The sequence below is a fragment of the Cebidichthys violaceus genome, unplaced genomic scaffold (genome assembly GCF_023349555.1).
Source record: "Cebidichthys violaceus isolate CVI_PGR_0920_01 unplaced genomic scaffold, fCebVio1.0.p SCAF_58, whole genome shotgun sequence".
Classification (NCBI taxonomy): domain Eukaryota; kingdom Metazoa; phylum Chordata; class Actinopteri; order Perciformes; family Stichaeidae; genus Cebidichthys; species Cebidichthys violaceus.
Genome location: NW_027176794.1, coordinates 397,501 through 423,763, shown reverse-complemented (window position 1 = coordinate 423,763; position 26,263 = coordinate 397,501). Strand labels below are relative to the sequence as shown.

At 39.4% G+C, this 26,263-nt stretch overlaps 1 protein-coding gene across 1 annotated transcript in view; it reads left to right on the top strand.

Moving 5' to 3' along the window:
• The first annotated feature begins 286 nt into the window (after positions 1-286).
• Positions 287-26,263, top strand: part of vipr1b (vasoactive intestinal peptide receptor 1b) — a 34,593-nt gene continuing 8,616 nt past the window's right edge. Inside the window, exons 1-6 of the mRNA XM_068732350.1 lie at positions 287-580; positions 7,579-7,669; positions 9,541-9,651; positions 18,182-18,282; positions 20,940-21,037; positions 24,057-24,189. Coding sequence (XP_068588451.1) covers positions 527-580; positions 7,579-7,669; positions 9,541-9,651; positions 18,182-18,282; positions 20,940-21,037; positions 24,057-24,189 — 588 coding nt within the window. The 5' untranslated portion in view covers positions 287-526. The remainder of the gene's footprint in view (positions 581-7,578; positions 7,670-9,540; positions 9,652-18,181; positions 18,283-20,939; positions 21,038-24,056; positions 24,190-26,263) is intronic.

The window sequence follows — 26,263 nt, the reverse complement described above, 5'->3', positions numbered from 1 at the left end:
TCTTCTTCTGCAGTGGTAAAATGGCACCTGACAGGAGAATTAGTGCCACCTATCGCTTATCTCCAAGGACTCCTAATATAGAAAAATACATTTTCTTTGCAAGAAGTTCCTAAAATTATTTTTAAGGAAACACTACACTACATTTGGTTGGCACGATAAATCACGTGTCAAACAAGAATTAATAAGCGTCTTCTTACTTCTTTAATCACATTAGTGCGCCACCATGCAGCCCGACAGAGCTACTATCAACCCGCCTCCTGTGAAGGTGGAGTATGATGGTGTGGAGTCGCTCCAGAAGGAGAGGTGGAGGATCGGCTCAGTGAAACAGATTGCAGCTTCTCCTGCTGGAGGAGCGCACAGAGAAAAGGCGCAGTCCGATGGAGCGGCAGCAGCGGTTTATCCCACCCTACTGAACGCACGTAAACACAGCGTCGCTGTCTTCACACACACTTCAACGTGTTTTCAAAGGACTTTTTGCAGATATCGAGGAAGCTTTAACAAGAAAAGTCTCGTACTGAAAGACAGGATGGACGCCTCGCAGCTCTTCTTCTTATTGCTGTTCTACGGACATCTGCCAAAAGTAAGCTGGCTGTGGTTTGATTTAACAATATTGTGTCTTTTATTTTAAAAGTGTCTTTGTGGTGAAGTGAAGGGTTATTCGTTTTTATAAAGCCACTTCGAGATGAACCTTTCTGACAGACAGATGAGTTTGAAAATCACGATTCAGCATGTTTTATAGTGATATATCATCAGGCATTTTAACCTATTTAACCTATAAATTTTATTTTATTTTTAATTTATGTATTTTATTATCAATTCATGATGTCTCCTGCCTAAAACATCTGACTTTAAGAATTCAGAAACATATTTCATCACAAACTCAAAATGTAAATGGTGAGATAGTCATTAAATACTAAATCTTTGAAATTAAACACCACTTTAACATGTTGTCTGAAGTCAACCCCTCTATATCATCTGCTGGTTTTTGACTTGTGAACAAAGATCTCAGTTTTAATGACAATCAGATAATTGGTTGATCAGACGCCTTTTCAATTGGAAAGAGGTAGCCTATTTATTTTAATATGCTAGTAAATTAGTACCTGGTGAACAGCTACAAGCAGAAATAAGTTAATCTCATAAATAACTCGCCTCTCCCATGTAGCCTAGACCACAGCAATTTAACTGAACTACATTCTCAATTATTAAATTCATATTTGTGCTCTCTGGTTTAGGTCATTGGAGGGAAATCCTTTGAGCGTTTCCACTTCCGTCAGTGCAGTAGTGCTTTGCTGCAGGGAATTTTGTGTGCACATAAGGGTGCACACTTGTAAGGATCTTTGGACTTCAATAAACACTGTTTTAGGGACTTATTGGATTTAAAGTGAAATTATCCGCCTGGTAGCACGATAACAAAACCCAATGGCCTGCCCTAAATTGCCCTGGGATTTTTAGTCTTTTCATTAGGCTTGTTAAAAAACCAAGTGTCCCCTGCAGTTACGTCTTATTTTCCAGAAAGGGCTTCGTCTCCATTAAGACATGTCAGAAGTGCTCTGCTGCTGTTCTTCTCGCTGCACGACTCCTGACTTCTGCATCTCTCTGACAGCTATCAGTGTGATTCCAGTGATCAGGAATGACAATGCTGTTTGTTACAATTTCAGAAATGAGTGAAAGAAAATGGAAAAGAAGTCTGTGATTCTAAGTACATTTTGGCCTGTGGTACTGGATGTGTCTTTGGGTGGATTTTAGTCATTTGACACTCAGCATGGCTTCCTTTAAGGCCTTCACTGAAGCTCTTTCCAAGCAGAATAGACTGTGAACATCCAAATGACTGTGTGAAAATGTCTTTCTCCTCACTTCTGACAACTCTCAGACGTCTGGCTTTGAAAGATCAACCAGATACGTCATTTGGTGACGTATTTCAGTGGCTCTTATAGGCACCACAACATTTTTCCAGGGACGATGTGCTGCTTCCCTGTGCTTTCCACGGTCCTATAGGTTACCTGCTTTACAATTACACAATAATCTGACATATTTCATCTATATTTCTAGTGATTTTGAGAGCACAGAAAATCCCATACGTGGTTAAAAAGTGCATGTCAGTGTATGCTGGATGTCACCGTTATCTGTTTAACACAATGCAGATGGGAGAAGAGAAGATAGGAGGGTGGGCGAGAATGACTTCTCCTTCCTGCCTCTTTCCAAACATGAAACCAGCTGATAGAAACAAGAAACAATGTTTTTTAAAGAAATAATCAGATACCTTAGTCAGATATCCAATTATGCTTACTCATTCATTATTAAACATCATGTTAATTACAAGTTAAAGAAAGAAGTTATCGCTGTCTGTCTGTACTCAGACTTTGGACTCAGTTTATTCAATATTCACCTCTAATTCCCATTTCGAGATTTTTTTTTATTGGAACCTAACATGTTTGTTTGGCTAGAAAAGTGTTTAATCAAATTGTGCCCAATTCTCACACTCAGCTCACCGGCTAATGAACTCCAAGTGAAACCACATGAAGCTGAAAAGTTCCACGCACGATGTAGATGCTGCTCTCCAGTGAAGCGTAGGATGGGGATAAACACATTACTCTGCATTGTTTAGCCGCGCACAGACACAAGCTTCTTCTTTCATTTTCCTTTCGGTTCGCCTCGTTTTTTATTTGATCGTTGTCTCGTACTCAAACAAAGCAAGACCGGCAGCCTCTTGAAATGACAGCAATCACTAAAAAACCCGAAGCAACGAGCCTGGCAGCCCTCGTGATGAGCTCTGTGCAAACAAACTATCAAAGCTGGCAGGTATTTATGGGATGTTTTGCTCATGGAGGCACTGTGTGTGTCGCCATGGCTTTGCAGAGGTCCACTTATCTTCTGCATAGTTTGGGATCGACATTTTGATTCATTGCCCACTACAGTAAAAATCATGGCTGTCCAAAGTATTGATTTCATCAATTATAAGTTTTCTCTGTCTGGTAGGTACTTCATATTTGTCATCAGCTTTTTAAGCTCGAGCATAAATCACCAGGACAGGACCTTTTTTTCCTGTCTGTTGTATCTTCATACTGGAGGAAATGTTATTATTTTGTTATCATTGGTCTCCCTCTTTGTGTGTTCTGGCTCTATTCACAATATACAGGCTTAGTATATATGAACTAATAAACTATCCATGCAATGAAGAGAGCTTGATCCAGCAGCCTACAGTACAAGTCTATACACACATTCCAGTATCATGTCTATTCCCCCCTGATGAGGGACTTTGTTCCAGTTTTTCTACTGTTTATGCAGCATTAGAGGAAACTTCAGGTTTGTTGCCACTGGTTTGTATTTCCCAGAAGTCAGAAGAAAGGAAAACAACGCCCCACTTTATATCAAATCAAACTGCAAATCTGGGTTGTTAGCTTGTTAGTTTGGAGAAAAAACCCAAAGTCTGTGCCTTAATTTTAAAATGTCTTAATTTAAGTGTTCCACACACCACACAAGCATCATGATGAGGCCTTTTTTTTCACAGCAGACATTTTGACCTGTCATAGGAAAAAAACACAGATGTTACTAATAATATTAACGATGGCTGCGTTATATTCAAGTGTGGCAGTGTGACAATGAGTCAGCATGTAAAATAAAGGAGGAAGCCCACGTTCATTTTTATTATTTACACCTCTGCTTTTCCTACTTTTCCTACTTTTTTTTGCTGTTTTTGGCCACTAGGGGGCAGCGGAACAAGCTGAACGTCGATAAGGCTTACATGTTAGCAAACAATTGCCTCGTTTCACACCCAGTGAAAACCAATAGCATCCATTTGGAGTCTGATTTAATATTCTTGGAGTTAATATCTTACTCTTTTAAAAATGCTAACAAGGTGTTTAATGACACTACTAAATGTCATCGTGCTGACTAGTCCACCTTTATCTTAGATGTGAAGTCATGCGACTGTGGTGTAGTTTGTTTGTAGCCTAATGTTAGAGTTTATTCTGTTATGGCCTATAAACAGCATGACGTTTAAGTTAAAAACATAAATAGCAAAGATCCTAAAACTAGATCTTGACTCAGTGACCTTCTACACAACACGCTTTGAGATTAGATAATAATTCAGGACCCTCCTTCCTTCCTTCCTTCCTTCCTTTTTAAAAGTGCAAATTCCCTAACAAATGTGCAATCAACGAAACTACCAAAAAACCTGGAGCTTATGTGGCACCCGGAGCAGTCTCCCTCCTTGATTTTGTCATTAAAAATATATAGAAATATATTAATATTTATGTATATATTATAATATCATTAATCAAACTTATACTTAAATAATGTAACAGTAGCTCTACTTGATATTATGATTACAGTGCTGATGTTATATCATATTGCACACAGAGATAAAACTCACTGACAGACCAGGTTGAACAGGTTGTAGAACATTCTCTGTTTTAAGTTCACTGTGACCACAAAGTATTACCGTCCCCTCTGAGGGCCTTTTAGACTTAAATCCCGTCTTGAGTGCTCCGTTGTTACGCTGCCTGATATTCAATTTCATGCTAATCAAAAATAAGGTTACCAAAGGTAAGACCAACATGCGATTTCCTCCTCCGTCCGTGTTGCTCCGCACAGATAATGTTAGCAGATTAATCTCCTGCCTCCCGGCCTGTGCTGCTGCTATTACTTCAGGATATGTTGGATTTTCTGTCGTAATCGGTTGCAGGCAAAGACTACTGTGAGCAAAGTTCTGTGGGCTGTGATAGTGTCAAGACGACCTCATCAGAGGGGGGAGGGAGTGAGTGAGTGAGGCAATGACTGAGACTCTGAAATGTTGTGTTGAGAAGTAATAACATGGAGGTATGACATAGCTTTTTGTTGTTTACCTACAGGTAACTGTTGCCCTTGATGCAATGTTGTGACGCTTGCAAGTGAACAGCTCATTCGGCTGTTTGGTTAATAGATTTAGCTACAGCAGTATATTAGGAAATCAGTCCAACATTGAGCCAAATCTAAAGCCCTTATGTGTAGGATTCATAGGTTATTGTACCATTGGTTACTACAGAAGTAGATTTTGTTTCCTTGTGATTATCTTTGGGCTCTTTATTGTAGATTCTTATTACTATATGTTTTAGGGACATCTTATTTCCAATATAGAGACACCTATTCAATATACTGTATATAGAAGGTATGGCAGCTTGATGTTATTCTTATGAACTGCACAGTTCTTACCTTTACCCTTACATTTTTGTATATTATATGTATAAATGGGCTTTTCTTATATGCAACATAACTGGGCGTTTTTGTGTGGATTGGATGGTGCGCTGCTAATATAACGTGACTGTCATGTGACCAGAGCTTGTGTATTTAAAAAGATGGCGTCTCTGTTGATGTTACTGATGAGTGTAAAGAAGAGCATTAGTTTGAAACATCACTTATGGACGTGCTAACAAATTGCATGTTAGGGACCTTTTATTTATATTTTTATTGTTGTGGTGGTTTAAAGCAAAAAAAAGTTCAATTACATAGTTTGAAATTCCTAAAGTTACTTCTACTCCTCTGTCTTAAAAACAAATCCAGAATGGATGAATATGCAAACATTTCAAAAGTTGAACCACTGGACACAAGATCTCTCTTTAGATGTCACAAAGTCATACTCGTTCGTACACAACTTAAAAGTTGAGCACAGAGAAACTTCAACAGATGAACGTGAAAACATCTAGTATCAAACTCTGCACATGTTTCATAATCTGCTTTTCCAAACTTGTTCATGGCCATTTTCTGCTTGTTTGACTCTTCTTCCTGCCCCCCACTCGTATCTCTAAATCTGACTCCAGTCGCTCCCTCCTGCTCTTCAATAACCTGTTCCCACTTCCTCATCAGCCTTGCAGTTGCCTGACCTCCCCCACCCACCTGCTTCCCATTATCCCTAATTAGCCCAGCTGTGCATATACCAGTTTGTCTCCACTTGTTCTCGGTTCTGCAAAGTTCCCAAGTTAAATCGTTGTTTCATGCCTTAGTTTTCCAGGTCACCTGCACCTATTCCAGTATACCTGCATTTGAACCGGCCCGTCCGTCTACCTGTACCTGCCTGTAAGCTGAATTTTAATAATAAATCACTGGAAATGATCTGCAGTTGAGATCCTTCCTGTTACTCTAATGTCATCATAATTATGAGATTTTCTACAAACAAAAACGTATAGTAATCGGAAGTAATCCCGTTTCCACACACATTTCTGCACATTGTTGCTTTAGTTGGAGCTTAAAAAAATTAAATAAAACTGTAAAGACTTTTTGTATTCATCTTTCTTGACTGGGCTTTTATCAGATTTGACCTGAAAGTAACAAATTCTGCATATTTATTTATTTTTTACCAGGATTGTCTATTTTTTTTACAAACAAAAACCAATTGAATTTCAATAATTTGATTTAAAAAAAACAACAACCTTTCTACACATTCTCCATGTCAGGTGACTGTGTAACTGTTGGAATTGAGTGTCTGCATTCGTGCTGCATCATCTGCTCCTTGCAGAAATCCTATTTTGTGCTGACGTGTTTGTGTGCTCTTAAATATTCCTGCACCAAAAGATATCAAGAAGTACAACAGGCTGGCTAGATAGTACACTTACTCCTTGTTGTAAATGATGAGCAAAGTGTTTTTCTGGGTTTATTCTGCCTCATTACATTGACTCACTACACTACTATGCATATGCTCAACGAGGCTGGGAGAGGCATTAAGAATATGAGCGTTGCTTTTGCTCTCAAAGGTGTCCTTTTTTTTTATTAATGACTGTTTGGTGTGTTTGTCTTATCGGAGGTGAGCGGTGTGCTACAGACTGCTGTTTACATCAGTGTCGGGTGTATTGGGAGCTCAACCCTGTACTAAACGGGGCATTTGTGGATGATTGATGAGGATCATTTCATGTTTGGCAGCTGCACCTTGGTGGTGGTGGTGGCGGCGGCGGCTCATAAAACAGACAAATAAAGACATCTACGAGGACCAATTAGCAGAACACGAATCGTATTAATATCTTATGCGCTTTTTGTCTGCATCGCTCTTCTCTTCTTTGACCTTTTACTGCCTTGAGTCTTGTATGTGTTGTAGCTTTGGTAGCGGGGTAAAGCTCCTTCTCGGGAGTTCATGAATTCGCTCTCTCTCTCTTCATCTCCACTGACCTTCTCAAGCTCCTCGCCGCTCGTCTTACACATTTTCATTGACCCACCGGCTTTCCGCCATGCGGCTGTCAGCCCGCATTTTTCAGCCTTTTGTTGACACAGATGAACAATCGCAGTAGATTACTCAGTGGCTCCCTTCTCCACTTCCTAATCCATTTCCATGATAGCATCTATTTGCCAGGCAAGAGGGATTTCAGAACATTTCTGTGTATTATTAGCCGGGGGTTCGCTGTGATACGAAAACATGGCATGAGAGGCAATCGCTGCAGGAATGTGCTAGAGGGAAATGTTGAATAAAATATTTACTGGCACATATTCACTGGGATGTAACCAGTCCGCTGGCCTCAACCTCACCAAAAATGAATTATTTCAGCGCCTAATTGCGATGTGATGGAAGCATGTTTGATTCTTGACACCTAAAAGTGCTTTCTACCTCTTCCACAGGTGTCATCGGTGCAGATGTGTGACGTGGTGAACGAGATCGAGCTGGAGAGAGAGCGCTGTGAGGATACATCCTTTGGGAACGTCTCTTCAGGTCATTCTTAAAAAAAACATTTCCTCGCTCTGTTTAGGGTGTTTAGGCTATTTAGAGGAAATAAGAAGTGAGGTAAGGTAATACGGTGGGGCAGTTTATAGATGAAGCACTCTTATAGCTGGCAGAAATACAATTGCTCACTTTACCGTAGACGACTATTACAATCACGTCTTAGTTTCAGAGTCAGAGTTGAAGAATGGCTTTTTTTCACTTTTTGCGCCTCTGAGACTTTTTCTCACAAGTGTGTGGGTGTAACTCTTCTGTTAGTTTTTTTTTTTTTGCACCTTATACGATGGGACAAATTACACCTTCACCATTTTTATTGCTGTACGGATTTTAAGACCTCTGTTGAGAAAATCACTCCCTTGTTCACTCTCACACTACTCCCTAACAGACAAAAAATAGTTTGAGGCAAAGATGCTGCATGTGGTGAAAGACAACTAACCCTTACCGCTCGACTGCAACAATTTGCATAAAGATTTCTACATATATTTACTTTTGAAGATCTACTTGAAAAAAATAGAAGACGCTCTGAATACACAGCTTGCCTGAGAGTCATCACGCTTTTGAGTTTTCTTCAGTGTCAAAGAAACAAATACAGACTAAGAGAGGCTTAAGTTGTCATCCACAGCTTAATAACCAACTCCACAGCAACATTTTACTCGCTGTTTACATTTCCTAAAGCATTGTGGGAGCTGTAGTTAAAAGTAAAAGCGTGATTAATCTTCCAAACTGAAGTCAAAGCAGAATAATGAGTGCTTTCATTTGGCAGAGACCCTGACAGGCGTAGTGTCACACAGTTGTAATATATACATCTATAAAATGTTGAGCATTTTATTGTGGGACTGAATGGAGGTCTAATCAGCTACAGTGATTAAAAACACCTGTGTGAGCATGCAGAGCCATTAAAGCCAGTGAGGGAAGGACTATTTCTTCATGACATCATAAGGTTAAAGCATTAACATAACCTTGAAGGAAGTTGTGATTGGATATCTAATGATATATTGAATGATAACATCAGTGTCTGTCATAGTGAAGTGAGAGTTGAACAGCCATGGTTCGTACTGTATCTGCCGGAATAAGTGGAAAAATATAAGATAGTATAGAGTCTGAACTCTTCTCTGAATAAACACTCCTCAGAAGTACCGAGTAATATCTCCGTATGGGCTCGTTTAAAAAAAACGAGGTACTGTAAATACTGCAGAGTGCATTAAGTGAGTATACACAAACAGTGCTCCTCCTTATCTCTGCAATGACCCTCATCTCTCTCCTCCCTATCTGCTTCCTCAACAGGAAGGTAGCTCTCACAGGTCACATCACTAATAAAATGAATTAGCAGTGTGTGCATTTGTGAGGAACCATACGTTCGCAGACTGTGGTTATGCAACATTTTGAATATAGCGATGGTCCTGCAATTCCTTCGCGTTCTTGAAAGAGAACAGGCATAGAAATAACTATTTCTTGAGAGTTTATGTATTCGGGTGTCCAGCGTTAAAGTATTGGGGACTTAAATTTGACCAAAATAAAATTAAGGAGTAAAAGGTTTTCTGAGCTATAAAAATGAGCCTTGAATAAATGGAAATACACAACAGTCACAAAGAAATAGAAGTGGTTTCATAAAAGTGCAGTATATTTTGGATGTAAACCTATTGTTTGTGCTTCTATGTTTAACTGTTATCATGTTGTGTGATATTTGAAGAATACCATTTTATTTGAGAATATGGATAAACTCATATCTATTATAATCTTCTTCTCTCTGAATTAAAACTGAAAAAGATACTGCTGTGTTGAGCACATGATTCAAGCATGTATGTGTTTGTCCGTCATGATGCGAGTGATGCCATGTTAATGGTACTGTCTCCTCCTGGCAGGTTGCCAAGGCATGTGGGATATCATCGCCTGTTGGCCTTCAGCCAGAGTCGGAGAGGTCGTTACAATAACTTGCCCCACTTACTTCAGTTACTTCAGCGACGAGCACAAAGGTAAACGCGTCCTCCTTTACTTAATGTAAATGCAACATGCATGAAGAACGTGTTCTCTGTTATGTTTCTATCATAATTCATCAAAACTGGATGAATGTTGCGTAGTAACGTAAAGTAAAATGAATTAAAAGCAAGAAATTCAATGAAGCAAATGACAATTTTCTTAGTGTAAATATCTTATTTAATCCTACTGTATTAGTGGAGTCATTTATTTTGAGGCAAACAAACTTTTAGGTGCCAAAACTGAAACTTGTGCTGTCAGTTTCTTTGCTATTAGCTCAGGGCTGGTCAATACATTTCTATATTTTGATATGAAGTAGATTTGCATACAATAAAGCCGTTGGGTAGATACTGACTGAAGATTTAATGTGTTGCTTGCATGCAAATGGACATTTTAAAGTCATCAAACTGGTGGTTTTTCCATCACCTCCTGTGGACATCGGAACATGATTAGACACCCTACAGAAAGCCCTGGGCGAACAATATTAATGCATGAGTCTCACGAAGAGCGTCACGACATTGTTGGTATTTATTTATCTTTTTACATTTGTCATCATTCAAAGAGCGAGAATAATAGACCGCCCTCCATAATTATATGAGCTGACCGTATGAACTGTGTGGTGCATTAAAAAAATGAGATAAAATATATTTGTGCTATTAGTTCTCCAGCTACCTCAAACCCAAGATAATAGTTAATCCGAGTTACTGTAAACGGTATGTAGCGGTTACGTGGGCCAGATTTAAAAACATGTGCGTGTAAACTCAGTCACAGATTACAGTCGGGGTCTAAGAAAACAGGGAGGAATCCAGCTCATCCTGAAACGAGAGAGGGCAGGAAGAGAGATGATTCCCTAGCCTAAGATACAAAAGAAAAACACTTTAAGTATTTTGCCTTTCTGCCATTTGCCTCCCTTTCTTTGAAAAGCTTGTGTCCTTGTTTGTCACTCTCGCCGCGTCAACTCCTCCATTGCCTGCAAATGTTCAAGGACTTAAATCGCAAATGGCAAATACCTGCATTATCAAACATTTTGATCTCTCAGCAACCTGGGACTATCTTCGCTTCTTCAGTGTACCACAACAGCCTCCATTCTTGACTCTGGAGCCTTGGCGAATAAAAGAAAATGACGTCACCATCGATCTGTTTGACCGCTGCAATGAATCACAACATAATGCTGCGCTGCTCTCTATAGCGGGTAGAAACTTTCAGTTCCTGAAGTCTCAACAAATGACGTCTTCAAATCATTTTTGGCCGTTGGTAGTGATATAGGCTTGGCGTTGCTCAGTTACTGATAAATAGACGTTTCCTTCTCACTCCTTTTGTATAAATGGTGATTTCTTTCTTCTGTATCTCAACATCATTTTAGATATGAGAAGGAGGCAGACACTATAAGACACCTCACCACTCCTGAACTGAATACCACACTAGTGCATCATACAACCATCTTTAACCTTGTTTTAAACACACAATTTAGGCTTCTCATAAAAAATTGGGCTGCGTTACGTAAAAACAGTCCTGACTTTTTCATCCATCGCTGACCTGACTCTCGAGGTCTCATCTCTATCTACTGAACTTAAATTGTTGTTTTCACGCTGTGTTTGTACGTATTAAACAAACTAAATAAAACCTGTTCATTTGTCAGCTTTAGCAGTGCTCTTAAGACAGATTTTGTTCCTTTTGGACAGAGCCAGGCTAGCTGTTTCCCCTCTTCCTCCAGTCTTTGTGCTAAGCTAAGGTAGCCAGCTGCTGGCTGTGCTTTCATATTAAACGTACAGACATGGGAGTAGTTTTAATCTTTTCATCCATAGTGTATATATTTTGATGTATGTTTTTGTCACCTCCCCATGATACATTTGACCTTTTATGCCGCTATTTGCCCTAAGACCTCTCATTCCCTCCATCATCAGACACCTGCTGGTTTCACTTATTGTCCAATTTCAAGGGGTGACCATATGAACAACCTCGTGGCTGCTGCACTCTGAAACAAACCTCCATCATATCTCATCTTTTATTGCCATTTAGATGTTTTTTTTCTTTTTGTACTACTCTTATGCTCTACATATAGTGAGACGTCTTCAAGCAAATTCAAAATGAAGTTGGCAGTATTGCAGACTGAACCTGCAATAAGAGCAAAAGCTAGAGTAAATATGATGGTTTGTTTTGCCTGCCGTGTTGACTGACTGTAAACTCGACTTGAATATCGGTTGTTGAATTAAACACACATCACATCATGGTGGACCGTGGTGCAGATCGGCATGAACTCCAGTTTTCTGCGATGCTGCCTGACCCAAACCAGTCCTTCAGATCCTTTCTCCTCCTCTCCAAGAGTCAATTTCAGATCTCTGCTGTTGAATATCAATTTCTTCTTTCCAACACCTCTGGACATTTCCCCTCCAGCTTTTTACCTGCTCCTCTTGTGCCTCTGCCTCTATGACCCAGCGTGTCAGTGCTCATTGTTTCCCCCTGAACGAGAGCTGCGCTATAATCCAACTATTCATAACTGATGGGGCTTTTACCTTACAGACGTCATCTCACTGAGGAATACATACTGCACAGACCACACAACCCTCTAATGAGATGAATAAGATACTAAATTGGTAATATTTGCAGAAAGACAAAAGCTTCAGACTCTTTGATGTAAATGCACATTGTAATGTTCCTCTCTGTCCATTGTTGTTTCTCTTACTGTGCACCTCTGTGTTAACATCTACTGGTTCTCACAGTTCAAAACTGAACTTTCTTCCACCTCAAGATACAATGAAATGGGGAATTAATCCTAAATATTGTTTTCCCTTTTCCCCTAGCTTCTCTTTGATCTTACTGTGAAAATGATGAGTACATGCTGCTAACTCATGCTGTATATACCATAAACTGTCTTTATTCACCTTTTTATTTGTTCAGCTAACGGGGCTCATATTTAATGGACATGAGAGTGGCATCATGTTTTTAGTGTTTAACCATACTTCTGTTTCTTTAAAATGATGATTAGGTGTAAATCATGATTAACTTGTAAGTTTCTACTGCAACTTTTTCCATAATTTCTTTTCTTTTTCTATCCCAGAATCTCCCAAAGCCTGAAATGCTGCTGCTGCCGCATACCTTTTTCATATTCTGTTGGTATGAAAAAAGCAGCTCCATCACCTCTTAAACAGCCAGTGAAATATGAAATATGGTCTTTCTCCCCAGAGACATTTGTGCACGCATAGGTGTGAATTTCTTTTTTCCGCTTCTGGGAGTGTTACTCATATACACACATTAGCATCAGAGTGTGAAACTGAAAATTGGAGACACGGGGAAATGTGACATTTCACAAATAGAAGATGTGTTTTACTGTACTGATGGCAGCATGGAAGAGGCCAAAAAACAAGATGGCAAAAAACAGAAGAAAAAAAAATGCTTTGAATGAAATTGTGAGATGATGATGGATGATAGATCACCACTTGGGGTTTGAGTTTTTGGTAAACTCCTCTGTGATAGTGATTTTAAATTGGACACTTTTACTACGATATGTATTGTAGGTATATCTCAGTAGAGTACGCAATTTGGGCTCTAATTAGAACAATTTCTTTATCTAATTGGGAGCCATAAGAGCTCCAAAACTTTGTGCTGAACAAACACTTTTTTTTCATCTGTCGGATTCCATTTAGCTCGAGAATTAACGCATAAATTATCATTCTGAGGCCTTTATTTACCACTGAGGCAGAACTGAATAGATAGATGACAACTGCCTAGTTGTCATACTTGCATAATCTACTAAATTATGTGTACAGTGGGAAACCCATGACAGTTTGTTTATTTTGCATGTTTAACTTTTGTGTTCTCACAGTGTTTAATGGTCTGAGCAATACGTCACATTTGCATTTATAGTGCATTTTGTGATTAGCAATAACACTTGTCGGTAGCAACTAAGCAAATACATTTTTTTCACCAACACATCCCTGGACATTGGCCATTTGTTTGTCAAAACATTTTATTTATTTTTTTCCCCTCATATTGAGTTGCGATGTTATTTCTGTGCCATTTTACAACTAAAGTTTTTCTTGCCAGTCTCATTTAGTGTTAAACTTCTCAGCTAGGCCGACATCACAGCAATCCATCCTTTGTCGTCTGAGTGTTCTACGCTTTGCATCTACATAGTATAGAAAAGAGTCTTTGTGTTACTCACAACTTTAATGTTAGAAAAATATGTTTTAGTTTTTTTGGAAACCTACTGCAAAAGTAGAGTGCTTCTTAAAATCTCAATAATGGAAAAAGGGACTCAGGAAGGTTTGATCAACTCCTGTGAAGGCTGCGCCGCTAAAGAGGATGACGGTGCATGCAAATACTGCAGGAATTCACCTTCAGACTCAAGGCAAATATAATGAAACAGAAACAGCTTGACATAAACTCTGCTGGAGAGACAAACAGACGCAGATGGAGACTGCAGCTCAGATAAATCTCTCTAAAACTCAAAAACTAAAGTGAAACTCTTTTGTACTCAAAGTTTAGCTCCCTCTTTTTTTTTCTTTTTCACTTTCTTTCTGACTCAATTTCTGAATTGCAATCTCTACACAAACTCTGATGGCAGGTTGATAGGTCTGCTCAGCTTTCCCCTTTTAGACATTTCCAGTTTAAGAGGAAACTCGTAAAGTCTGACTGATCTGACCTGAAGGAGCAGCATGACATATCCATCCACTTACTCATCTGTAAAATGAAGGCCATAATATTTGACTTTACCATAAGAGCATCCCCAATACAGTGTAACTTTAGACATATTTTTTAGCTATGTAAGCAACATCCAGACTAAAATATCTCAAGTATCGGGACGATAGCTGTGAAATGTATACAGACGTCCATGTTCCCCTGACGCTTGTGTCCTAAGGACTCTGGTGATCATCTGATTTTTCCTATAGTACCATGGGGTTGACATTTGTGTTTGAGTGAAACGTCAAATTTCATGGCATTCTTGTCCCCCACAGGATGATTACAATGACTTTGGTGTTACCATGACTTTTAATGCGACATGATTCAAAAATTGTGATTTGTCCAAATACTTCGCTTTATGACCACATACCTGCAAAACTAATGACACTGTTATCAGTTTCAGCTGTACTTGGTGTTTCCTGCTAATTTGCATTTGTCAGCATTCTAACACTAAAGTAGTGAACATGGTATACAATATACCTACTAAAGATCAGCATGTTGGCAGTGTAAGTGTGAGCATTTAGCACAAAGCTATAACTTGTCTAGCCTTGTATATCCAGACCTGTCACCACAGTGCTGTGTCAGCGCTAAAGAAAGGTACATCGTTCTGGTAAAGGCGGAAATAACGCTCTGGCTTGTTTGTATTTCTGTGAACCAATTACAATCGTCTTGAGTTGCTGCTAAGCACAGGCTGCAGCAATTGTCCCCTTTAGTGGTGCAACGGATCATAAAACTCACAGTTCGGATCGTATCACGGATTGGAGTCGTAAACTGTTCATAATTCCGTCTCTAATATCTATTTATGTTGTTGTGAAAGCATCTCCTTCAAACAACTGGATTTATTCCAGTTTCTCACCAACACTACATTTTACGAGATTACATTTGAACACATCATTATGAAGTTAGAATTTACCTTCGACCAATTCTCATTTTCACTGAACAGGAGCCTGAACGCATCATAATGTAACCTTTGTCCATTAGCGATGCTGCCATTGTCCTGTCAATATAAACATGGATTGATTGTTTACAATGTAACATTATCACAGATCTGCGACTAGAAAAGCATAAATGCCGATGTCCTGATTGCATATTTGACTGAATATTGCCGTATAACGGTCATCAGTAAAACTTTATTTCACACTGTGATGGTTAACGCTAATCTGTGTAATTAGTTCCACCACTAGTGCCCTTGCAAAATAGATAAGGCAGGAGAAGAAGAGTAGAATGATATGGCGGCCATTGGTAGACTGATGCAATCGACATCCGGTGAGTCAGATGATGTTGTCGTCAGCCTTACAGAGCTGCTTTAGACTCTTCTAGTTTTATCCTTTTACCACTAATGCTTATGGAAAAGTTTTTTTTTTTTGAGTGAATGTTTTCTCCTAATCTAGTAGATTGAGAGTACATTGACTCATAATTGGAATCTATTGGAACTGTCAGAAACCTATTAGGGGAACTGTATAAATCGTCTGTGTATTGAGTTTCCAGGTAGACGGAGACAAATACCGTGAAAGCTCTTTTTACCCATTACAATAAGAAGCCAAATCTGAAAACATGCAGTCGTCACTCATGTCTAATCAATCATTCCCTTCCTGTATCTCTGAGCACTACTGGATATGTTTCACTCAATTTATTGACAGGTTTTCCACAGAGATGGTCAGAAAAAAACAAAACTAGAGTGGAAAAAAAAAAACGTTTCCTCCACTGCTCATCAATGAAAATGAGTGATTTTGAGCAGGAATAACCTGACTTTTACTTAACTCTCCTCTAGGTTTTGTTTTTAATGACAGCTGATGTGAAAAGAAACGTTGTCTCAGGTGACAGTAACCCAGCTTGGAGGGGTGTCCTTATGCTCCTCAAATGGCTCGACGTGTGGCCGTGAGCTTCGCCTCTTTTCTAGCATTTGTGGATCCAATATTGTGAGTTGCTCTCTGTAACAGATTCTATCAACAGTTTATGGGAAGCAGAACAAACAGCATATGTTTATATGCTGACGATATTGCTCTGATACTGTTAAAACTATTTATTTAAAAACTGAATAAGAGGAATCATTTTGTACCAATTTATTTATAAGGCAGGCTTGACAATATTTTTTTGTACTGCAATTTTTAGAATACTGCATTTTTTCACTACATTTAAATTATGTTCATGATTTGTTTAGCAGAACAAAATAAAAGCATATAATCTTCCTCAGACCAAATTCGTAAATGTCGTGGTCTAGAAAGGAAAGTTAGAACCAAAGGGATAAAAATTTCCATTTATGTTAAATGTTTATGTCAAATATCTCTCGTGTCACTTCTACTTTCAAAAACCAAGATGGCGACTGTCAAAATGCCAAACTCAGGACTTTAAGATGGCAGTCCACAAATCAATGGGTCACGACTCAGTCCACTTCTTATATATAGTCTCTCTGCACATGAAAACAAAGCAAGACTTTGTGAAGGATTGTCATGTGTAAAACTGTTAAAGCTGTTGCATGAGTCTGTTTGTGAAATGGCCTTGAGTTGAGGAGAAGTTGTTGTTCCGTTCTGCAATGCAGCAATAAACCTGTTGAAAAGACTTCAAAATCTACTTCAGTCAGTGTTTCCATTCAGGATCTTTAGGAGGACTCGTTCTTTCCTATAGGGCATGGAGCATATGGTGTGGACCAAACCTACACATCCATGGAAGTGGTTAATAAAGGAATGAATTGCGGACTAAATAAAGGACAAGATGAGGGGGAATTCACAAGCATCATCCCAGCATGCCACTCAAATACAACCGCAGCAGCGACTGCAGAAAACACGACATTTCAATCACACGACCTCTTCCTGACTGAGCAGCGCTTCTACACAGTCTCCTGCTGCTTCCCTCCACATCTCATCGCCTGCATGTAACATTTAATTCTAATTGGCTAAGTTTACACAGAGCCACTTGTCTGTCAGTCACATTGTGGTGGAGGTCTCTTGGGATAAGCTGTTTACATGAACCCCCGGTGCCCCACAAATAATGAATAAACCATTAATAAATCCCATGAATAAACCAAATGACAGACTATTTCTGGTGCTCTTCTCTCAAATCGGTACTCCTGCAATTAAGTACAAAAAGTAAGTCTTTGGCAGAGAAATAGCAGGTTATTTCGAATGCAGGGGGAAGAAATGATAACCTTGGTGTTCTTACAGTAATGCAAAGTATCTTTCTTTTTTGTGACCAATTTTTCCTTGAATTTTAGTTACAGAGCTTACTTAACTACGGAGGTTTAGGTAATTTATTCACAAAATAAGCAAAAGAAAACAAAGCAATACAGCAAAAAAAAAAGGACATGCTAAAGACTGTAAACAAACGTGATGATAGAGAATGAATATTAATACAAATGAAGAAATGTGAAGCACATTACATCACCAGCAGAGAGGGTCACGACTCTTAAGTGCCAGCAATGTTAAGTTAAGAATTAGAAAAATATTGTAGAAACTAAATTAAAGGTAAAAAATAAATAGATATATAGAGGAAATATTGAAACAAAAGCTGGATACAAAGGACAAAAATCCCACTCCAGCTCGTCAGAAAACAAGCCTACAAAGTACTCAAGTAGTCCTCGTTATATGTGCCTTTCTGCCGGCACAGATAATGCACAAGTCAGTAATGGCTCACATTAGCGGGAGAGAGTCGCACATCGGTTTGAGGTTTTGTAGGGGTTTTTTTTTGCAGCGACCCAACAACCCAGTATATGAGGTCACTGACAATGTCACAGTACGACTCACGGCAGTATATGGAGTGTTGGACCAATTTCATACAAAGTTGGTGAGCAGGTAAATGGGGAAATCTACTGTCTGGGTGGCTCTGACCTCTTTATGTCATCTCCATCTCCAGGCAACCTCTCCAAAACCTGCACAGCAGACGGCTGGACTGAGATGCATCCCATTGACATTGCCATGAACTGTGGATACAATCTTAACAGCACCAGCGATGATGTGAGTAAAACACGTCCCTCTATAAGAGGCAGCAGTACAGTACAGTACATACCCAATGGTCCCATTGTGAATGAACTCGGCAGCACAGTGGGAAACCATCTGGAGAACCAGTGGGCAGGAAGAATTGAATTAGAGCATCTTTCCTTTTCTCTGTGGGTGGGTGTTGTTGTTGAGTCTATCAGGAGAATAGTTTGGTGATTGTTGGTGTCCCGACTGCAGTGTTTGCCTTTTTGTTATGAACTGTGAATGAAAAAGTGATTTGATAAAATAAAAGTAACACAACAGCATAACACTCAAAAAACATTTGTAGTTTCAAGACATCCAGAAAGAAATGTCTTTTGCTCCCGCTGAGTTTTATTTTAAGAATTTACTGTAAGAAATGTGCTTATTTGCATTATTGTCTAGAGTTAGATTAAAAGGTCAATACCGCTCTTGTGTGTTAAATAGAGAGCTGGTGCTATCTGGCTTTAATTAGCCTAGCTTAGCACAGCACAAAACGGCTAGTATGGCTCTTTTCAAAGCTCACTATTTAACACATTATATCCATCCGTCCATTATCTGTAACCGCTTATCCTGTTATACGATCCTAGCTGACATCGGGAGAAGGCAGGCTACACCTTGGGCAGGTCTCCAGACTATCGCAGGGCCAACACATAGAGACCACTCACGCTCACATCCACATCTATGGGCAATTTAGAGCCCTTAACTAACCTAAGCTGCATGTCTTTGAACTGTGGGAGGAAGCCGGAGAACCCGAAGAGAACCCACGCTGACACGGAGAGAACATGCAAACTCCACACAGAGGGGGGGGCTTCCAATCACACAAACAAAAATGTAACACAGCAATTTGCTAATTTTAGCTGTGCAGAGTCTCCACTGATTGTCCCATTAGCCAAGAGAAATTGAATGCACTTAACTTTCTGTAAAAACTACAAATTGTTATTTTTACATTCTGTTATTGTATGGACTAATCAAATTACTAACATCATTTTAATTAGGTAGCTTTAGAGGTATTGGTAGGTTCTTTTTAATTTGCAGACAGCCTTCTTGCTTTCAGTCTAGCTAAGCTAGGCCTGCTGGCAGTGGAAAAAAGCTGTCAACACAAATATTATCTCCTTTTTGGTTGATGTGGTGAACTTGTGAGCAAACAGTTGCCGAAAATGCACATCCAGCAGATATGCGGCAACATTAGTTTTCATTTGGAGGGGTGTCTGGCCACCTGATATATGCAGGACCAGCATTTACTCTCCACACCAACTCCTGAGGGATCTATTTGTCTCTTTAGCTGCTAAATGCTCCACTGTGTTCAGCAATTAGTCACTAACTGTGTCTGTCTGGGGTGAAAGAGCTGCAGGAGAACTGCAGAGTTAGGTGATGCTTATCAGTTGGTTGGTAACAGAGCGACTCTTTTCACATTACACATATCCTCGAGCCAGAGTCATTTACAAAATATTGATGATAGCCAGTGAGACCCACAGACAAGACAGTGATATTGAACCCTTGAACTGTTCCTTCAAGCTCCTCAATAAAGAATGCACGTCCTAAAAAAGTAATATATTCTGACTGTTTAAAATTAATTCAACGTTCTTCATTGTTTGCTGAAGACGGCACACGTCTTTGAAGCGCAACACACTTGAAGCACAACACACTTGTGATAAGGCCGAGTCAGCTCATAATTCCTGCCTCTACTATCTGCACTATGAGTAATTCAGGGTTATTCATGTGGCCTTCAGGGTTAGGAAGGGAATAAATAGATCAAATGTCGCTCTTGTTTAGTTTTAATGCAGAGAGAGCTGATCTTGTCTGTGTTGATGGAGGTGGAGCAGGGTGAAGAGTGGATGTGAACTACAGGTGGTAAAAGCTTTCTGGGTGGGCACTCTGCGCTCTGAGGCGGCCTCATTAGTATGCCACATAGGAAGTCAGGAGGGACCTGGCTGGTGAAGTACACTAAAAGGGATTCGATGTCCGTCTTTCTGCATACTTGATACCTCAGTGTGCACCAGGATGCAGTGCTCTTAATCTCATTTTCATCAAGCACAAAACATGCAGTGCCATGGCAGCAACATTGTGAGGCTACTCTGAAAAGTTCCACATGTGCTGAAATAAAATCCAGTGTGCTGTTACAGTAAATCAGTCACGCTTAGAGTACGTCAGCAGGTCCATTTGTATGGAGCCCGGCAGTGCTTTTGACTTACTGTAATAAATATAAGACCATGTCCACTCGCTGCCCCATCACACAGTGGATGTTTGAGTTGTTGTTGGACAGTAAAATACAGTAATAGACTGTAAGAAAAACAAAAGTCTGAAAAATGGCTTTGTTTAGGCTAAACAATCTCACCTCAATCTCCATGAGTAGAAGGTGTTCTGGACCTTTCAATGATATCACATGATCTTCGTTATCATGTAGAGTTTGTGGAAGTGTAAATCTTCTTAAAAACATACATAAGTAAAAGAACAGAAGTATTTTCAGCAAAATTTACTTAAAGTATCAAAGTAAAAGTACTAAATCTGCTTTGAGTGAGTGAGTGATTTATCAGTGTCGAGTATATTATAGTATTGGAGTATGTGTAAGTAACATTTTACTATTCATTGCTTACGCTTTTTTCAAGATTTTTTTTTTTAAATATACAAAACTGTGACTTTTTTTTTTCCTTCAGGGCAAGTTTTTCTGGCAAGTGAAGATTGGCTACACCATTGGCCACAGTGTTTCCCTCATATCTCTTACCACAGCTATTGTGATCCTCTGCATCTTCAGGTACGTAGAAATACAGTAAGATATGAAGAGCAAGTTCTAAAAATATATAACCGTTTTTATTTGTTGTTCAAGAATTTGACCGATTTACTTAATAGCCTGTTGCCCATAATGCTTCCCATAATGCTTTTGGGACTATAAAAAAAATTGCCATGGAGTTGTTGTTTTTTAGCATATACTGTGTGTTTACACATTTAGGCAAATCGGCACCATTAAAACTATGCCGAATTATCTGTTAGCAGTTCCTGTTTGCAATGTTCTCACTGATGTATGGACAACTTTGACTGGATTAGTTTGACAATGAAGAAAGCTTGAAAACGTGATGATTCCGAGGCAACTTCTGCAGTATAAAGAGCGTCTTTCTATGATTTGAAAGCAGATTTATGAACAAGTATTCACCACGTGTAAGTCACATTGAATCTAAATTTAAGTGATGATTTGTGATGTCTGTGTGTTCTGATTTGACAGAGTTTTGACAAAAAGAAGAAGTTAAAATGGCGACACAAATTGTGGCAACCTGGCAGCGGTGAGGGTTTTAAATTGCGGCCACCTGCAGTGTTGCGAAATAAAAAAAAAAAGAAAACTCTTAAACTCTTTTGTTGCTCAACAATTGGCTTTTATAATTCCTGATAGATAAACCTGTTTCCTTGCCTCAAGTGGTCAGAAGAAGGATAAAAGGATAGAATAAAGAACAAAAACAGCCCCCCCGCTGCAGGACTCTGCAGAGAGGATTCGTATGATCAATTCACCATAAATCGTGATGACATTGACGGTATGCCTGCTGGGCATATGGACAACATGACAGTTAATGCATTTTAGTGTGGCACATCAAACACTGTGAACTGGGATTTGATTATATCTGATCAGTGCAGCTCCAAGGCTTATGTTAAACTGAAAGGCAGAAAGAAAAAAACAAATACTTCTAAACCTGATGATCCTTTCTTGCGATTCAGTCTCTCGATCTTTTGATGGCACATGTCTGCAGCGGTTGGGAGATTAAAGTGGATGAGAGAGAATGACGTTTGATATTTCACAAGTCGGGGATTGATCGTAAGCTTCCTGGAGACCATTACTGTTTTGATGTCGGGGATAACGGAGATCACAGCTTTGGATAGCAAATACTTAATAAACAATATATACAGGGCATGACTTGTAACCTAATTATCTTTATTGTATGTTACTTCTTCTTCTGAGATTCAAGCTTTGAACACCCAAGAATGTTACAAAGAGATAAAAAAAAAAGACTTTAATGTCCAATAATCGATGGATGGTCTTCATTTGTGCACATATTTATTCTTTTGTGCTGCATTTTGTCACTGAAAACTTTGTATTTGCTCAGCTGAAAAAATCCCCAAAAGTACACTTTAGCTTGTGCAGTCATCCTCTTAGATCACTTCGCCTCCTTGAATTCCAGACCAAAGTAATGTGATGCAATAAGCATTTTCATTCTTTTATCCAGTCAGCCGTTCTCTACCATATACCCTTCTTTAGAGAGGGAGGCAAACAGGAAATTACTTCTTTTTTTTTTGTAGAATTTTCATTTGTCTCCTATGTTGTTTGCCACTGAAAGTCACTGACCAGAGCTTCTTTTCATGTTTTTCACAAAGACCCGCTCTAGTTGTGAAAGTGTGTTCACCTGAGACTTTTGTTTGCCACAGGCCAGGACAAGGTCATCATAAAAAAAAAAAAAAAAAAAAGGTGAAATCAAAGCAACCAACAGGTTTGAGCCAGAAGGAGAGTCACGACAGGGCAGTGGGAGCCGAGGGGTTTAATAGTGGGGGTATTAAGGAGTGTTGTGGAGAGTCACACCTTTTTCTCAAAGATGCCACTGATTACAGGTAGGGATCAAGAAAATGGCAGATGGTCCGTTTGCCCCAATCTATTAAAAATTCAAGCTTTTACTTTATTGAGCAGATGTCACATCGCTTCCTGTCTAAAGCCTTTGTTCTACTAGCTTCTGACACTCAATACAATCTCTCCTTCAGCATTTCTTTAGTTAGTCCTGCTGAAAACATGTGGCGCTTGTTATTGTGGTTTACTTTCCACATTATAAGACAACACCAGTTGCTTTTAGAGGTGGAGACCTTCGTAATTAGCGAGACACACAAGATGTGATACACTGCTAATGAGGTGCCACTATATTGAAGCTGGAGGATACAGAGGGTTGGATGAAGATGAGGGAAGCTTAATGAGGTGCAGACACAATGGATTTCACTCTGTACTTTTCTGTATATCTGTGTGACAATTTAGATTTTATTTTTATCATTTTTTGATTATACTTCCAGAAGAAAAAAAACTTGTATTATTTATGAATGACCTGAATGAGTCACATAAAGTGTTAACTGACATAAATTGGTGCATATTTGTATGATATGTATATTTGTATTATGGGAGACTGTGTGCATGTATTTATTGGATATGCCCATTGTACTTCATGTATGTACATTTAATGAAATAACAGGTATTGTCATTTTAAACTGCTGTGACAGAATGGTAATACGCCTTTCTGGCTGCGAGATAAGATTAATCTTTAATGATTCCTGAGGGGAAGTGATTGGACATGTGCTGCCTGAGAACAAGCACAAACAAGTGATCTGATCTAGTGACAGCCTTGACACAGCTGCAGACGTCTGTGTCCGTCTCTTCCTCCAAATCATTTAAACGTCTCAAGTATGATAATGTAATCAGGACGTCAAGAAGTATTAAGAAATCAATGCTGGAGCATTTCAATAAGTTTCTGATTTGTCATCTTGAAGCCCACCTCTCTCGTCATCATTGGCGAGGCGAGTGAAGGACCACAGAAAAGCATTCATGGTGCTCTAAAGCAGATCCACCCACACGGTGATAAATGGAGCTTATAAGCTCAATAATGAGTGGAGTCGGTCTGTGATTTGCTGTGACAGTATGTTAAGCCATTAACTCCCAAGGACATTGGATAATAGACACGAGGGCCTACTTTATTGAATTGTTTGTGTGCTGTCCTCTTTGTCTCGATCCACACGACTCTTTCTGTGCATCCTAGGAAGCTCCACTGCACAAGGAACTACATCCACATGCATCTGTTTGTGTCATTCATCCTGAAGGCCATCGCCGTGTTCATCAAGGATGTCGTCCTCTACGAGGTCGGCGAGGTGGACAACTGCTCCTCGGGCTCTGTGAGTTTAATTGCCAAAGACGCGTCTGTTGTTCGCTGTGGGTGTTTTTTAAGGATGAATGGCTCTTGATGTCCTTCAATCCTGACGAAGTCAAACTCTGTAAGAAGCTCAACGGGTGACACTTGCAGGCTAATTATCCACATTAAATCGCCATTAATGAGACATGTCATGAGGTCAAATGTGGATGAAAAGGTGGATTTCTGTCGTACAGATTTTTGACTGGAGATAAGTAGGGAATTTAAGTGGCTCTGTCAAATGACCACTTTCACCATTACAAGGACCAAATCAAGTCAACGCATAGTTTAGTGTAGTTTGATCAACGTTTTACAGTACATGTGAGCTTCAAGCTTGAGTACAACACAATTCTCAATATCCTTTTGAAATAGTCAAGTGATGAGTCAAGTGAGGTATTTTATTGCCTGGGGATATAAAATGAATCACTATATGAATCCGTTTTATTGCTCTATTGCATCCGTAGATATTCTGTTGCTTTATTAGTAGGATTTGTTAATTAGAGTCTGACTTTTAGGGCCAATAAGCCAAACGAGATTACCAACCTCAGAGCTCCAGGGGACCCTAAAATTCCTGGCATACGTCACTTTAATTGTTTGTGGGAGTATGCAGCACTTAAGTACAATATCTACAGACTTAACTAGGGCCCAATTTATTACCTGACCATGAGGATGTCTTGAAGAGAGTCCCTGTGTCAACTTAAAATCTAGTTTTAAGACCCTAATAATTCCTAAAATGTGTTTTTTTATGATCAAATAGCCAGATGGTATTCAAGCATGGAAACAGGAAGAATGGTGGTTTAACAGGGGCCCAGGTTGATCCAGCAATACCAATAACACTCATATTGAGAGGGTTTGTAAACTGTCATACTCAAGTCGTAAGTAAAACAATGCAATTACAGAATATTTAAATATGAGTCAAAACTCAGCCTAACTGGCATTCCAAAGGAGGGTTACCTTTAATGCAGCAACATATATATCTTTAAAAAGGAATTGTTTACCTGAAATACTGCTAATATATAAGATAAAGCTGCATTAAACAGTAGCTGAAGATGATAAAGACTATACTTAAATAATGCTAAGCTTACAAGACATTTTATGCTTGGACTCATATCAAACCACAATGTTTGGACGTCTTCCCGTCAGCTTTCCACCGCCACCCCCACCACCCCAACGCATACCGCTGAACCACACACCCACAGAGACCCCCGAGGTCACAGTTGGGCCTGCAAGGTTTATGTTACATGATGTGGCCACACGACGAGACGGGCCTCCGAGTGTATTTATTAGCGAGCTCTCCGGCTGTCTCCATAGCGTTAATGGAACTATTGGATGACAGGAGCCAGCTGCTGTCATGGGTCGGCTGAAAAAGACATTATAAAGACGGGTTTGGTGCTACAGTGCTCATGACCCTGGCATTACTTCCATTACAACTGTTGGCTCGGTTACTGTCGCTTTCCGTGTGTGTGTGTGTGTGTGTGTGTGTGTGTGTGTGTGTGTGTGTGTGTGTGTGTGTAGGCAGGCGGGCGTTCTGCATGCTTGGTTCATTACCCTTCTTCTGCAGATAGATGTTTGCCGTTGCAGCCCATTCGATTCATTCATGATATAATCTCTGTAGCGAGGCTTACAACAATTGCATTATTTAAGGTATGTGTGTTTGTGTGTGTGTGCATTCTACCACATTCTGCTGGTGGTAGGCTTTTTTTTTTTTATATGGTGCTCCAGCAAACAATTCGTATTGGTTTGCACACATTACAACTAGCACAAAGGTTCAGACAGCCCATCTGGGTCAGTCTTCTTCCCCTCAAGATGCCATGTGGGAATACATTTTTATACACTGCTCAATATCCCTGTCAGCTTGACTGCCAGCTGCTTTAATACTTAACATCCATGTAGAAGAAGTCGGTGCCAGAAAACAAACCAAGAAGGAATTGTTATTTCTGTATACATTTCCACAAGTATTCAAACTTCGACTTGAATACATTTACAGTGTTGACAGCTAAATATAGTATATCAAAGAATAAGTACAGTAAACTGCAATATGTTGATTTTAGCTGCTCGCT